Here is a 17,241-nt window from a genome sequence, read left to right as displayed (position 1 = left end):
TTACAGTAATTTAATTTAACAGCCAAACCCTCGACAAGGCAATGCTTTTTTCTTACCGAAGGCATTCTCTGTGTCCTCCCTCGATTGGCCAACAGTAGGTATATTTTTATCAAAGGTTTTTTTTACTTCCAAAACAAGTATCAGAGTTAAATCCCATTCATCTTCTCACCGTTTTCGGAGGAGTATGAATCTGGGGTGAGCAAGTCATGGAGATGAAGGAAAGCGTTCGATTTCACACGCACTCCTCAAAACAGCAGAATTAGAGAGATTAGAATGAAGTAATCTCTCCGTTAAGCCGGCTCCCTTTATGTTCTAGGGTCACTGCTCACTGGGCAGTGCCCAGCTTCTCCCTAGTAGGCAGTATCAGGCAAAACTTGACTCCATTTAACCACGCGAAGAGAGGCTAAATTGCCACCCCTTTGCTCCGTCGCCTTTCTCACCATCACCATTTCCTCCTTCCATTTTCTCGCTTCCTTATCTCTTCTCCGCTGACCCACCCCTTGCCTTCTTATCTACTCCTCCACCTCACCTCAGGCCTCCCTCCCTCTCTCTTTCCTTGCCTCAAGAATGAGAGACCCTAAGCTCACTCCGATATGTTCGGTCCTCCTTTCCTGGTGGGGTCGGAAAGCCAGCAGTATCAACCCTTGGAATACGATGGCTGAATCTCTTATGCATGAGGGCTGAGGTGAAACCAAAATCTCAAAAGAAACTGAAGTAAAGGGAATGGAGTCACATTGGGTATAGTGATATCAGCGAGTGATACGATATCAGTGCGCCCGGGTCAGCAAAGGCACGAAACACTTGCAGCACATAACAATTAGGGTGTAGCCACTTCAGTTGCTCTCTAGCACTTTCAGTAGCTGTAATTACTTCAATTCTGGCTGATTCATTGGGGTTCCCTGGTCAAAAAATATACCAGTGCCACAAACAGAGCGCTAACGAATTAGAGGGCAGACCGTTAAACCTGAGTTTCTTTACGATGTGTTTCCCATTCTAAAATTTTTCAAACATTGATTGTATATATTTCCTCAATATTATGTTAATTTATTTCCTCAATCGTTATGAGCCGTGAAAATATATTGTGCACACAAAATGTGCAAGTATGACACGTTACATTAATTCGAATAGTTCTCTTAACTAATCTTTAAAAAATGAAAGGTGTAATTTATAATTTACTGATCATTCATGGTTAAGAACCATACTCCATATAAATACCCGGATGAAAGAGAATTTAAACCACCATCCATGAGGATGCACGAAACACTGAAAAAAATAATAATTGTTCAACTAGCCACAAATAATAAGAAGATAAGCGTTTCAAAACGTGCTCTAAGCGGCAAATATTTCAAATATTTGTATTATTCACCGCATAAAATGATTCAGAAGGGTACCTAGCCAAATAACTCGTGCGAGAAATGTTTCCAAAGCAGCTGGTACGTCCACCTTTGCCCAAACCCATCCGTATCAAGACGAAAGACGGACTATCGACTCTTTGGAAGATGTCTACAAAACGGATTACCATCGGAACAGAATCTAATATTCAATCGGAGAAAGACTCAGAGCGAGCGAAAGAGGATGGCAGGAAAAAGGTTCTCTGAAGAAGAGGACAAAATATAAAAGGAAATATCGAAGAAGAGGGGGAACCAATGACATTGTCTCTCTCTTTTTCCTCCTCTATCTCTCAGATAGGTGACCCATTGGATTTTTGACGGCATCGTTACCGCTACAAGAACTATCCTCTTTTTACATTCACTAAATAATCCTTATTAGAAGGCGCAGCACATTTGCTATTGCATCGTTTTCCACGTTCTGCGACAAAATAATGGCCTTATCACTAGAGCAATGGTTAAGCCGGGAAGCAATATGCGATTTCAGTAGAATAGGCACTAACTTATTATTCACCTTTGTGTTCGCGAACTAGGAAAATGTATTTTCCAAGATGAGAGATGCTTTCAGCAACTATTACAATGCAACATCCGAATAATCTTTGCACTACGGTTTTGAAAGGATAAAGCTGACTAAATTTCATCTACGACCAGTAGTAATTTCCAAAGCTTTCTACGCCACCACCAGGGCATATATGCGACCACGATATGAAAGGATAAGCAGATGTCTTCCCTGGAAATTATAAATGGTTCCCTCGGATTCATGAACCTAGGATTTACCTATATCTAATAAATGCGAACTATTACAAATTTAAACGTTCGTAAGCATACAATCATAACGCAAAATTATATCTGAGGCAATTTGAATCCAATCATGCAAAGGAATTGTTGGCAATAAAACTGTTCAATTATGCATTCAAGACGCGATCAAAATCTATCTGTCGTCACAGCGGCGATTTACTTTTAGACTTCGCATTACCTTGTTCCTAGGTGTATATATCGAGAGCAACTGCACGCAAAATCCAAACGTATCTAGTATGATTTCCTAGGTCAAGTGAGATTCATGGCTCAGACGTCAAGAGCGATTGGGGACATTCTTTCCTCAACTACTAATAGTGGAAGAGGGGCGTGAATGTGGAACAAGATGGGTGTATTACGTGGTGGAGACGTTCACCCTTGAACGAAGGGACATTTGGACGAGGGAATGGCAAGCAAGGATGTTTTCGAGAATAAGGTAGCATATGTCATGGTACTAATACATTAGCAATCTATCGCGCAATACGTTGATATATTGATATTTCTCAGAGACGATAGTTTCGATCGTGTAACGTATTTTTTAGGGTTGAGGTATCCCGGTATGTACCGTTGTATATCGGGGAGTATCGAGAGGTATAACGGGGGATGTGGTAGGTATGGATCACTCAACTTATTATATTTATACAAGTGTCTATCTCACTGCGCTAAAAATAGAAATATATTTTCCCTCGATCATTCTGCTCATTTGTTTTCAATGACCAAGTGAAGCGATTCTCTGAGTGGAAATTCATCATCTTGTTCAGACTGAATAGAGCCTAGCGGGCAATTTCTGAGACCTTGATAAGAAGAAAAAAATATAATCAACATAGACATTGTTCATACAAGGAAAAATTTTATTTTGCCCTTAAAATTGAGCAATTCTGATGGTATGGTTTAGAGATATAAATTAATTTTTATCAGATGACAGAAGACCTCCTGCAAAATGAAATGTCCGTAAGGATTGTAATCATTATCATTTCCGCAGACGGATGTAGGGACGGTTTTTATATACATTATGATTCCAATTCAGATAATTTCCTCCCAAAAACACTTCCAAATCACTAGAGAAATTATTTCCAAGCATTTGTTTCCTAAAATTAACAGGCATATAACTAAGGATAAAGTTCGCGCCAACACAATCATTTAATGTCTTTGAAAATTGTCTTTGATAATATTCCCGCAGCACATTAATTCCTAAGGTGTTTTCCTGCCACACTGGGCCCAAAAAGAGCTGGATTCGGAGGGAATTAAGCGACCTCGCTAAAGCGATTGGCTGGAGAAATTCTCAAAAACGTTTCGCTTATTTGGGAGCAGATACAATAAATTAAGCTAATAATGTGACCCCAGGGGGGCCGAAAATGGTTGTCCATAAACGAAAGGAGCAAAGCCAAATGCCAGTGTTGCAGCAGTTGCCACGGGAATGGCACTCGAGGGGGAAAGAATGGAGGGAAAGCGTGAAGCTGGCCATTTGCAGACGATGGGGCGGAAAGGGTGAGAGGTCGGGTTTGGGAATGGAGGAAGTTAGCGCGCCATACGAAAAGAAGAGGACTGGGGAAGAATCGAAGTTTATGAAGAGACCCTTTTAAGGAAAGCGCTTGGGATAGTAGGAGGGTAGGACTGAGTTTTCACGAAGTAATTCCACAATAAAATATTATTAAAATAAAAATGATACTTGCTTATACTTAAAGGCCGTGCTCGAAGGATGGAAATATCTAAAAAATATTACCTCAATCGGAAATCGTATAAACACACCTACTGAAATTAGATGAAATTCAGGGCCTAAAATATCAAAAAATATAAATAAAGGTATTGATAGCATTTTTGCCAACTATTTTTTGAGTTACCCGCTTTAAATTACTAGGAAACATAAGAAGGACAATGTAAATTAGTACCCGATATTTGGAGAGTGAATGATACCAAATTGAGAGGATTTTAAATGAGTTACTGAGCTTGAAACTCGTTATCTTCTCCACCACCACCATTTTTACAGCCTAATATCCCATGTGTGATTCAATCTCAGTCCCAAGTTAGCGGCACGTACGAAGGTGAAAATGAAAAGGAATTCGAAGTAGTTGCGCAAGAAGACAGGAAGGAGGATGGAAATAAAACCAGCGAGATTGAACGGAAAGGAAGGCGAGGAGTGGTAGGAGGCTGTGATTATTGGTCGCTGTGGGGACGTTACTCCATCGGTGGCCAACAATACAGCTGCAATCTGGTAAGCGATCGGTTGGGGAAAAGAGAATAAGTCAGAAGAATGGACGAGAAAAAGGAAAGAACGGAAGTAATTCGCACTGTCGGAGGGAGGTTTTTTCTAAGACTCGCTATTTCGCGGCTTTAGGTTTAAAAGGAAACAACATTGGCAGACACAGAACAGCAGAACTACGATATTTTTTTGCAATAGGTATGAATCAGAGGTCTTTCGACAACGCGAGGTCACGCTACAGAAAGAGGGCATGGCAGACTTTGAACTTTTCCACCCTACACCACCGGAGGAGTTCGAGAACATTGACGCTTGAACGCAGGGAAGGAATAAGGGTACAGAAGTCTCGACGTGATGAGCACGTAGAACCCGTCGATGTTGGTATATGACCCTAAGAGAACTCAACTTGGTAATTTTAAAGGCAACACGGGTAACCACCATCGAAACCTGCAAGTAATTCTTATTAGAGGACCACCCGGAGACTATAAGGTAAGGGGTAGATAGATTTTTCCGCTAGTACTTATTGACACACACAACAAATCAATAATCCCACAAATAACTTCCACGGCGTTACCTAAATATTTTAAAGGCGATGTCAATAAGTTATTTAAAATACTTAAAAGTGATTACTTTGACTAGTGATTAATTGTTAACGCTAAAACATTATAAAGGGTCTCTATCATAACTGCACTGACAATGTCGTTGTAGAATAAAAAATGTGTAAATCAATGAATGCATTTTCTTATTCAAAGATTTTCTCTCGAGGCTTATAATGGGCTGTGTGAAAAATACAGATAGTTTGCTACTATAAATAGTGCAGCAAACCATTTTGGCATGGGAATTACCTACTTAGTTTTAGATTTACCGTCATTATCATATATTGAATGAAAATTCCAAATCATGGGTTCAAATAAATATTTTTAGGCAATGTAAGGTACAGTTAGGTGATTTCAGTGAGGAATTATTTTACCCAGCCACATAAAAAATTATTTCCGACTAAAACGACTTTCCTATGAAACTGATCCACATGGATAACATTGCAGTTTTACAGATAAGCAATTCCCTACTTATTTTAATTGCAGACTGCTATAGACTGCAGTGTATTTCAGATTGCAGGTAGACTGCACCTCGGCAGCAGTTTTTGTGTTTTATCAGTATGAAAATTGAATAAAATATGAAGAAAGTACGTAAGATTGGAATTTTTAAAACCTAAACATATGTCTCCGATGTGGACTTAGGAAAAAATAACGTGTTTTCGTCTTTAAATTTCCTTTATCTTGCGGGAAGGATGCTCACAGAAAGAAGAAATAAAGGATAATAAGGTAAGGTAGGAGGTGATGACAAATGAAGAAAGATTGCCACCTTGCTAGCCAACACGTCCAAGCGACGGGAGCATATTCCAAGAGATGAAAGTGGCGGCGGAAAATAGAGTCGAAATTCGCTCGCACACGGCGCCAAAAATTGGAGTTTCCTTTCGGAGTCGCTGGTTCAAATGGCGATTGGAGGAAATGGAAGCGGACCGAGGTTCATTCCGGGGATGACGAAAAAATAATTTCGGAAAACGTTGCCGGACCCGCAATTTCACGCACAGACCAAGTTGAGTCAAAATTCCGCTCCCTAAGCCGTCTCACCATATCTCTGCCCTTAACCGCAGCCACCCAGAGGATTGGAAGAACGTTGGAAAATATTGGTAAAAATGGTCTGTCATATTCATTAGCAGAGAGATTTTGCGGAGTTATAGTTCTTTCTCATCGCCAAGATTATACAGGAGTAAATGAAATGAGGGGTTGACTTCCAGGATATGTGCACGGGTAACAGACAAGGCATTTGATTTCCTGCTATAATTCATCCATCACAAAATATATCTAAGTAGTCACAGAACTTCTTCAGGTCAGGCAAAAAATGATTATCTTTTTAATATTTTCGGATGATGACTTTCATTATCCAGGAATAGAATACTAAAAACGCAGAAATTCAGAAAATATCTCCAAAAGATCTAAAAACGCCTCGTATCAGAGGCAAAAAAGTATTGGCATTCCTTAGATTTCTTTAGTCCTGACTTAATATTCTTTAATTTGGAATCACAGATCCAATTAAAATATTTTTTTTCTAAAGCAAAAAGAGTTGTATTTGATTTTGAGCACGCTAAATGCTCCTCTATATTCACCCTACACATTAATACAGAAATGTTAAATTGGTGCACTAAAATTACATAGCATATGAATGTACTACTACAAGAGATTATAGATACACCAACGCTTTCTTTAAATGAATTATTACCGAAAATAAAGTGAACATAAACTTCATACCATTACCAGTTAAATGAAGAGAAAAAAAAATTGCACTCACCTCAGATTTTCCTTTGGAGACACAATTCGCCACGTTGCTCGGCTCCAAATTCAGGGAATCCCTCTGCAATAAAAAAATAATTTTAGTCATTACTCAGAAATGGTTCTTCATTCGTTGATAAATTATGAAAATGGCTTCCAAACAGCCTGAAATCCTAAGTTACGACGTATATCCTAAGAGGACAAGCAGTATTTTTTGATACTAACAAAGTATACCATTTTAGCTGTTGTGGCGAAATATTTCACAGTAGTAATTTATAAACCCTGGTAATATGTTTTCCCTATATACTTAAGCTATATTACAAGCACATGCATTTGATTATCCAATTAGTTTATATTGACCAAGTATTTATTTACTGGATTTATGAAGATAGTACAGGGATAATTAAAATATCCAGGGATAAAAAAATAACCACCCAATGGAGTTCCCACTTAATGGATACTTTTAGTGGAACAGAGAACATAACTAGCCAACGACCATAATGGGTACCTACGTTAATGTATCTTCTGCGGTGAACTCGGACCTTAATGATAATTTTGCGGTCAATAAAAATCAAGTGTAAAAGCATTTATTCTTATTCAACATAGAGGAACATACTTAAAACGGAAATAGGGTGAGAAAACATTTTTAACGCTTCAGCTCATGGAAATGACCATTACAATTGCCCTCTCACAGATATCCCAGGAAGTTCGCAATAATCGTTCCCCTGTTCAAGCATCCTCTCTTCTATCGCACGTTTATCATCTCAAATAACTCTCCATAAAGCAATACGGAAGCAAAGTTAGCCGATTACCGGATAGGTTTAAAGGAAAAATTCGGTTCCGGACCATATAACTTTGATATAAAAAAAACCCATACGATCATTCTCAAAGCTTTTGAAATAAGTACAAACGTATGTAACGTATGCACAAACATACAATATTTCCGGCAGCTAAAACTATGACTTAGAGCTAAACAAAATTAAACGTTTTGGTCGAACGAATAATTTCCGACCAACGAGGCACACTTTGTTTCGTACATATCGATATAGTCATCATTTAAATCTTAACTATTCGAATGAGAATGGTAACAGTTCTGGTAGGACATCTTATGTTAGCCCTTAGATTGTGAAGATAACTGTTCAGTTGAAAGATAGGGTTCACTGCCTTTTCTTCCTTCAAACCCGAAAATATTTATTTTTTGTTCTTTTCCTATTAAAGCTCCACTAATTACAGCATGAAATCTCCGGTAATTAAAACATTTAGAGCAATAAAAAAGTGAAAATTCTATGTGCCATATTATAGATGACATAACTTCAATAAGAAGCATACTTGAATGACACGACAATGATGATGAAATAGGAGTGGTATAAGAGGGGAGATTAGATATCAGCATTTACTTCATCGTCTTCTGAGTCAGAGACGATTCCATTTAAATGTCGAGGAATTTACGACGTGAGAAAGGTCGACGGAAGGAACAGAAGGCACTTGATGAAGAAAAGATCTGATTCGAAGTCGTGCAATATTCCATTTTTCGAAGATGTAAAAGACTAACCCTCTCGACCCTTCCCAGGGAACATCATCAAGGCCATTAAACGCGAGCGACAACCCCTATTCACGGAGCCGTCTTCACTTCCCCTCTCCAGGGCCAATAACGAATAATTACTCGGTAAAAAACGCTTCAAAACCGACGCAGCCACTTCCCTTACCCCTTTCGCCCCATCCCATCGCATTCAGTCCTTCCATCCCCCATTCTATCCTCACAATCCCCCCTCCAAGCAAATTAAGGACTATCCCCCCCTCACCTACCCCACAACCAATTCCCTTCGTCCTAAACACGCCGATTCCCATCTTCTCTTTTCCAACCCCCTTCAGCCCCTGGCTTCAATTATATTTCCCCCTGCAATTTCAAAACTTGCATCTCTTTAGCATCGCCGGCGTCATTCAGGTCCATGCTTAACCTACCCCGCCCTTCCACTCTGTCCCTTGCAGGACCAAGCAAATGATATCTATCTCATCTTTCCCCGTCAACTATTCTCTTTCATACTTGACTGGATTCCATTTAAAAACTTCTACGGTAATTTTCTTCAAAACACTGTCCGTGCCCAATGGTGAAGAATATCCTCGCAGTCAGAGAAAATATACAATTTTCCCATTGATATATTGAGTAGACAATTAACACAAGCTTTGAGAACATTAAGAAGCGAAAAAAAGCCTTAAAACAGTTGTCATATCAATATCACGTTGTAAAAGATGCATAAGATTTAAATCAAATATAGAAAAAGAATAAATAAAATGCAACGTATTGCCAAAAGATCCTAAAAAAAGCGATAGGTAATATAAACCTAGGGTGTTTTTCCAACAGATACATAATAAGGCATAAAGTTAATGGTAATCAGAACCTTTAATACCTCATGAAGTCATTACTCATTTAAACTCAACCTTGCGCAGGTAAACAAACAAATACAATAGCATAGAAGTCAGGAATAGTTTTTCAATTTCCAGCACGAGTATTACTATCCGATTCTTGATCATTTGACGCCACGTCAAATTGTAGGCAGATACCTGCAACAGAAACATCAGTATTCGGAGATGTATAACTGTTGGCATGACATTGAAAATAGGCGAGTAAAATCTGATCAAAACCCAACACTACATGTATCAAAGATCCCAAAACTTAAAACAAATTATCAAGTGGTTTTTGGGGTTGCATGAAATTTTGTTTGGAGCGAAATGAGACTTGTAATAACCCCCGCTAAGATTAAGTGAAAGAAGTAATCGATTTGTAAATCACTTCACCGTGTCGACTGATGAGGCGAGATTGCTTGAAGAATAAATCCTTATTGGCTCAAAATGTAGAAAATAACAGCAATTATTAACGAAATACAAACTGAGAACAACACCATTACCCATATTAATTTTAATAATGATGAATTTGAATAAGGTCAGTGCGTTTTGCTATTCCGTTATACTGCACCCAGTCCTTTAGCATCCAGGCCATTTACGTGAATGTTTTAGAACACAGGCCGCTCCCATTTTCCAGTAGGAATCTCTAAAGAACCTCATTTATTACAAACTCTTTCTGCCCTTTTCAATTCCTAAAACCTCCCTTGCAGCCTCAGGCCAGACGAACCTCTGTCCTTTTGCACCCTTGCCGACTCCCCCCGCCCTTAACAACCCTTTTTCACGCATACCTTTCCATTTTCCTCCGTTCATTTCCTCCCCGTTTCTTAACTTCCTTTTACAAGATTCGTTCCTCCTCTACATACCTTTCTGACGCCATGGAAAACCTTTGGATTTCATTTCGATCATCAACTCATTTCCCACCCTCCTGAACGGTAATGACCACTTCTGCCCTCAGTTTATCACTAATAAACAACAACCTTAACCAGAGCAAATCCTACCAATTTATATTATTTTCCAGCATAGAAAGATGAATAAATAATACGTGTCCACGTAAACCCAGGCGAAGGAAATAACTTTAGGCTAAACTACGGATTTTGTAGAAGATTTCGCTCCATCTAATTATCTTTGACGAGGTTACGCATAAAAATATCGCGTATGATTCGGTACATTTTCCACAAAATATGAAAAAAAACAACCAAATGCCTTTTTCGGGCTTTACAGAATTCAAGGATATTCACTTATTTTGATTTTTGAATTCGATGCTCGAGAAAATAAAAAGGTTCATCTATCAATTAAAGGTGAAAGTGATTCTGGTCAAACTCAACCAAAAAAATTCTAAAATTTCACTCTCTACGGCGGACAATCAGAAACAATCTCGTAAAAAATGAGTCAAAACTGAACGCCAAAGCACTTCAAGTAATCATGCGGCATTATTTCAAATCAATAGGCCATATCACATTTAACAGGTAATTTTTACAGCCACGGAACTGGAAAGAGGTTGGAGGATGAAATTTTAACTGAGTAGATAAATTACCTATTCACCTTTAAAATTCTATTAAATGATCGAACAGATGACTCAAGATAATTCAACTTAAATGGAACATCTTCTATGGCTCATTTATAAAATCCTTAGAGAGGCTCTCTAGCGGAGATTCAAATTGGCTCTTGAGTTGGCAAGAATTGGAGCCATTATAGATGTGACTAATGAGCAAAAATAATTTTCTTTAATTTTATCTCATCATTCAAAAATTCCATAAAGGATGGATTGTAATACTTTTCGCAAAACCACATTTTGCAACATCTTCGTAAATTCATTATTGACATGCTAACTTTGTTCCACTTCTCATTCGTTAATCACTCTTCGAATTGGTTAATATAAGAATCCTTAAAAATAAAATTAGGAAAACAATATAAAAAAGGCCTTTCTTTCCCCAAGTGTCAGCGTGGAATAATTTATAATATTATTCTGTAAAAGGAGATTGCAAAGGGTATTGTGATAAAACCAACAGGTTATTAGATATTTGGTGTCAGATTTACAATCAAAGCAATGAATGATACTTTATTCGACGGTAAACAAAAGTAACAATCTCAAAATTGCTCTTTGGAATCAAAATTTAGGGGCAAAAAGGAGGCCTCTGAATACGTATTTTTAGCAAAGAAAGTGAAATTGAACCCGAGGCAGGAAGGGAAGGTGGCAGAAAGAGAAATCGGGCAAACATTTAACGTCTACACTGAGAGGGAGCATTTATGTTTGTTTGTTTTGCTCAAGGAGGATTTGCATTCAATTAGTGCAATAGGCGAATGAGTGTCGGAGCGTCCCAACGGAGATATAACACGGAGCGTGGCCTGGAATGAATACATTTATAAAGGAGTCCTATGCCATAGGTAAATTCGAAGATTACATTTTCCACACCATTTAAATAAAACGGAAGACGGATTGCCAACACAAATAGTCTGCATTTGGAAAGTGGAGAGTGAAGCTTACGTTGGAAGTGAAGGTCAGAGAAAACGAGCTAATAGCAACAAGCAGAGAAGATTAATGAATAAAGACAGATGGGTGATTGTAACAAGCTTCGTTAGAGGGAAAATTAATTAAGCTTTCAATCACTTTCAAATAGCCATAGCTTCATTTTATGAAGTTGATGATGGCACCATAAACTGAGATCTATCGCAAATGAAAGTGAACACTTTATCGAGTGATTATAGTGATGACACCCACCGTGCAATTAGTAAGATATGAAACGATTATAAAGCTTCTTCTAATCAATTCTAGAGTACTTCAAAGTACATTAATAGTCAATCAATACATTTATAATACACTTCAGTTCAAAAGCAGATCTGAGAATGCATCATAAAAGTTACACAAATCCAGTTTATCAACTGACGCATTATTACGTTTTATGTTATATTCTTCGCCACAATGAAATTCCAGCCTCTAATGGAAATAAGGAATTAAAAGAGCCATTTGTAGGATCACCATGTTGAATAACTATTGCCATTTACAACCACGAGCTATCCTTCTCCTTTAATTAATTCATATTCATTTTGAAGTCAGGCTTGTATTTTTATGCCATCAACAGCTAGCTATGTTGTCATTGAAGTGCATGATTCCAGCAAAGAATCGCACATCTCGGGTCAGACTTGGGCTATATTTTAAGATTACCAGAGATTTATTCATTGGGTAGAATAATGTGGGTGCATGTATGTCTTCTTCAAATCACCATGTTTACGATTCCACTGGAAGGTAAATGCAATATTTATCTGGGAGATTAACATGCATGTACCCGAATTTGTGTGCTTCTAATGAGCCCTTGCACCATCTCTTGAAAATTCACTGCCAAAAAAATTGCTGGCTCACTGGAGACCCTTGAGGAAAGAAATACATAGCCTATTCCATTTGGAAGGTGGAAATACTTTCTTTCAACAGGAGCGAAAGAAGTGAATGCAGGTTCTGATCATTAGCGTAGGAACACGAACGGAGGCAAGGGGGTGAGAGAAGAGAGGACGTGGGACTAAAAGGGGAGATCTATTACGCCACAGAGGTGAGGGTGGAATGGATGGCAAGGAGGTAAAGAGATTAAAAAAAAGTAACTAAGGAAAGAGAGAAAGTGATAGCGATGGCCGAAAAAAGGAGAGAAATAGGAGAGAGAAAAGGGGGATGAAGGGAAGAATTGGAAGCTAAGAACAAGGGGAAATAATTGGGAAGGATACGAGGGCAAGAGGTGGGAGATATATGTTGCGTTCGCTTGCAGGAGGGGTATTCGAGGGGAGGAGGGTGTGTAGTGAGGTGGGTTGAGATGAAGGAGTCCCTGGGCAGAGCGCTTGGATTAAACGCCACCAACGCTGCACTTAATTGCCTAGCGTCTTCTCCCGCGTAAATCCACCCTCTCTCGTACCCCCACCTCCCCTCCTTCTCCGCCATTCCTTTTGCCTTTTCCTTTAACCCACGCAAGCAACCTTCTCGGAAGACCTTCCACGTGTGTAGACTAAGACCCTAAGCTAGCTCATTGTCATATTCCTCTCCTCCCAAAAAATTTAGGGAACTCTCATTTTTCTCTCATATAATACTTCTCGTCAATTACACACTTTAATAACTTTGGAAAACTACGAATAAGTAAATAATGGGGAGAAAAATATAATTTACAAGGCTGTGGTTCTGAACGAAGAATGCCACACGTGCTATTCATCAAACATAGACATTCATCATATTTTAGAAAACTATGAAAGGCTAATCAAGCGCCAGAATCTATAACTCTGGAATTAACTAATTGCTCATCAGTCTGCTTGAGGGAAGACCACCACCTCTCTGAGTGCATCGAAACTATATGAAGGCACAGAACTGGGAAAAAATCATCGAATAGGTAATTATGCAATGAATTGAAACATGTCATAATTAAAAATTTTTAAGTGTATACATTTTTAAATTATTAATAAAATAACGAGCAACTACACCACAGTATTTAATGGAACTAGAAAGTTCAATGAAAACTCAACGAGGTACTGGTGGCATAATAATCAAAGTTCTTGCGTGAGGCATGTCGATGAGGTGATAACGAATCATGTCTTACTTGGGGTTGGCTTATTAGTGAAAACGAAGATAAAAAAGATTTCAGAACAACCACTCTCTGGATCCATCGCTCATTAACTCTGGCGATGAATATTTACGCATCATCTAGCTACAGAATTAATCGCATAGATTTTTAAAGGTTCCCCATCATCCAACAAGGAGGGGCTCAGGAAGAGAGGTAGTCCAAACAAATCCATTGAGGCATCCAAGTTTTGGGCGTCTCAGAGGGATATTATCCTCCCTCTCCCTGCAACCCTGACGAAAAGGGAACGGAGGAAAGCAGGATACGGTTGGCGCTACTGCCAAACTGGAGGCGGTCCCTTTCACCCCTCTTCTGCGAGGGTACCCTGTCTCTGAGGACGGGATTGAGGGCAGTGGAAGGAACGAAATAGCTGGGCGTTATGTCTGCTGCTATAGCGACCCTCAGTCGGTGGGTCTCACAGCTGGGAGAAGGTAGCATTTTCCGCAGTGGAGGAGAAGGCGAGATGACTTCGTCTCCGACTCAGATGGAGAAAAATCTCGTGGCTACCCTAAGCGTGAAGTACACTCGGGACCAAAATTACACAAAAAAACAGCAGTACACTGGCCGAAATAAACAATCACTGGCCAGGGTTAAGTATAACTGAAGCAGGCGATCCGTGAAGATAGCGATATGAATGAAGACGCCGCAGGCAGAAAAATTAAATAATGGTCATTCTTTAAGTTCTGACAATAAAAAGAATTTTTATTGCGTAATGAGACTATATTAGAGTTTAGCAATGGATAGCCTGGAACTGTATAGCATACAAGGCAAATCTATCGTACGAGGGCAATATTCATACGTTTACGAAGAGACTTTATAAATACGGCTACTCAAATTTTTTCCCTTTAAAATCACACGCGATAAATATATATGGGGTAACCATATGATCTGTATTTTTGGCTCGGTTCAGTCAGATAATTCAATGAATTTTTAAGTGTAAATATACATTCAAAATGAATATGGAAGTTGTCGCGCTCTCGCCACTGTTGGGGGAACGGGAATAGTTATGCTAATTAACTTATATATTATAAATATAATTACGTACACATGCTTGAAATTCCTATTTAATGGCCGATAGGGAATTGAATCTCGATAATAGTGATGGAGAGAGGGAGGGAGAGAGAGAGAGAGAGAGAGAGAGAGAGAGAGAGAGAGAGAGTAGTTTTGAAGTTGAGATGCAAAAATAAGGCTAAATTTCCCCATTAATACATTAACACCCTGAACTAGTAATTATGGATTAATTATTCTAATAGGTCGAGCCTAGCGTAAAATGAAAGGATTTATTAGTAGGGCATCCCACAGGGACATGGGTGGGCTTTAAAAAAATGGGCGTGGGGCGTTAAATGGAAGGAGTTTAACTTGATATAGCGTAATTTCGATCTGCTATTCCCAGTCATTGAGGTCATAAATGGTATTTAGGAAATAAATAATGCAGGTCACTCCGGATCTTTAGTCAGCCACGTGTGCCCGTCCACTTAAAATGTAATGCATGGGATGATTATAAAAAAACTACGGGAAAGAAAAAACGGTCCATTACTGCCGGTTGAACAGCCTAATAAGTAGAGCATCATCAATAATCTATGCTTCCAGCGTGCTAGATAAAAGGATGAAATCATTCAAACAAAACCAGAACGATATAAAAATAAACCTGAGTCCAAACTAAATTTTAATGATTCCAAACAACGAGACTTAAATAATTAGAAACAGCGAGAAATACATGTTGATTGAAAATAAGATATGCATTTCATTCTCCTACGTTACGAGTATTTTGTTTCGATTATTTCAACTGTTTGCTACTCGATTGCGGTGGAAGTTACCTAATTTTCATGAATATGAGTAATCCCAATCGCGTTCTTGAGGAATATATATGTAATTTGAGTTACCCGATGTTACCTACTAGTCGTAGTCGTGCGCTTTAACTATAATCATATTCGTGAGTTCAGGGTAAATGCTGTGTCAATAAAAAGGTCCGTGACTTACACACAAGCAAGATATGTGCGTAGTAATGCATGTTGGAATTCTTTTACACTAAATACATTAAAAATTTAGATTACCTATGAAAAAATTCATAAAACAGCAGAATCGATCAATAAATTTGCAATGTACCCAACTTTTGAATGAGATAGGTCGAAATGATCTCGACTAGATTATCATACGCATTGTGAAGGAAGCTGGGTTACATCATTTATAAAAATAATAAGTAGAAGTAGGCCTTCCTTCTTTCCTCTTCCGTCATTACAGCCTCCCATTAACCACTTCCTGCATCATGCCATATCCATCCCTCTTTGATTCTCTTCAATTGTCGTCTCTCAGACAAAGAGCGGCCTATTAGCTATCTCTGTCTCTTTCTCTCTCTCTCTCTCACTATCTGCCCCCTAATCGTTTCATTACATCCATCGCCGGCTTTTCAAACTATTTTTAAAAGAAACATTTTTGTGCTGAGAATTTGATGACTCAACGTTTCGAACTGTAGGTTACTTTCTCTCATCTACTCCTCTGCCTTGTGCATGATTCTCGCGTGGTTCGCTGCAGTTCCCACAAGTTAGAAATTCATCCCTCCATGGGCTGTTCTCTCAGAACGTTATAATGAGCCATAGCTCTAATTATACCCACTACTCATGAAAAGTGTGTGGCAATTTTTTCATGATCTTATTTTACACTTAAGAACGAGCTTATGGGAGGATTACAATAGTTTAATGGAAAGGCTAGTGAAAAGTCTTTTCTAAAATGTATCGCTTTAAGATGCGAAAACGTGGACACTTAGGAAGGAGGAGGTTAGATGAATGGAGGCGTTCGCGGTGTGGGTGTGGCGAAGAATAGAGAATGTGAAGTGGACGGAGAGGAGGAGAATGAAAGACGAAGTGATGGACATGGTGGGTGTGGAGAGGCAGCTTCCATATGCGATACGAATGAGGCAGAAGGTATAGATGGAAGGAGTACTTAGCGGGAAGGGGTATAGTAAACAGTAAGAGGGTAGAATGTTACGTACACCATTACTCTGAATTTAAAAGGGAAGTAGATGAAGGAAGGCTACCTGAATACTTCCTAAGCACTCCATGGAAACCTACATAAATCGGCATAACATTATCATAATGACTTTACACTTACGAGAGAACGCTCGCATGGGTAACTTAACTTTCCCTTCCATTTACTTACCGAATGCTTTGAACTACTTGCGATTTTGGGTCTCAGTGAACGACGTCAATGCGAGTGAATTGATGAACTAACAAGAGCACTATCCTTCAAACGCGGCAAAGGGCCTCCCATCCCTCCTACTTTTATAAAACCTTCCATCCATCCCCTTCCTGCGAATCACTCCAGCCGAGCCCTTCCGTTTCGACGCCTGACACATTCAACCCCCTCTCACGCCATTCCCCTTGACACATCTCTCGCGACCCCAACATCCTCTCCCCCAACCCGTTGAAAAGCCCTTATTTACCCTTAATTCTCAGCCTTTGAACTCTGAATGGCCGTGAATGTAAAGACTAAAGAGACAAATTGTACGGAAAGATGAGGATAAATGGTTAGGAATAAATTTT

At 39.0% G+C, this 17,241-nt stretch overlaps 1 protein-coding gene across 1 annotated transcript in view; it reads right to left on the bottom strand.

Annotated features, from left to right (window-relative positions):
* The window catches only part of LOC124154631 (semaphorin-2A-like), a 689,552-nt gene that overhangs the window by 94,670 nt on the left and 577,641 nt on the right, over nucleotides 1-17,241 (bottom strand). Inside the window, exon 4 of the mRNA XM_046528475.1 lies at nucleotides 6,730-6,792. Coding sequence (XP_046384431.1) covers nucleotides 6,730-6,792 — 63 coding nt within the window. The remainder of the gene's footprint in view (nucleotides 1-6,729; nucleotides 6,793-17,241) is intronic.

Source organism: Ischnura elegans, chromosome 2 (assembly GCF_921293095.1).
Source record: "Ischnura elegans chromosome 2, ioIscEleg1.1, whole genome shotgun sequence".
Taxonomy (NCBI): Eukaryota; Metazoa; Arthropoda; class Insecta; order Odonata; family Coenagrionidae; genus Ischnura; species Ischnura elegans.
The sequence above is the reverse complement of the archived record's forward strand: the minus strand, read 5'-3'. Positions and strand labels throughout refer to the sequence as shown.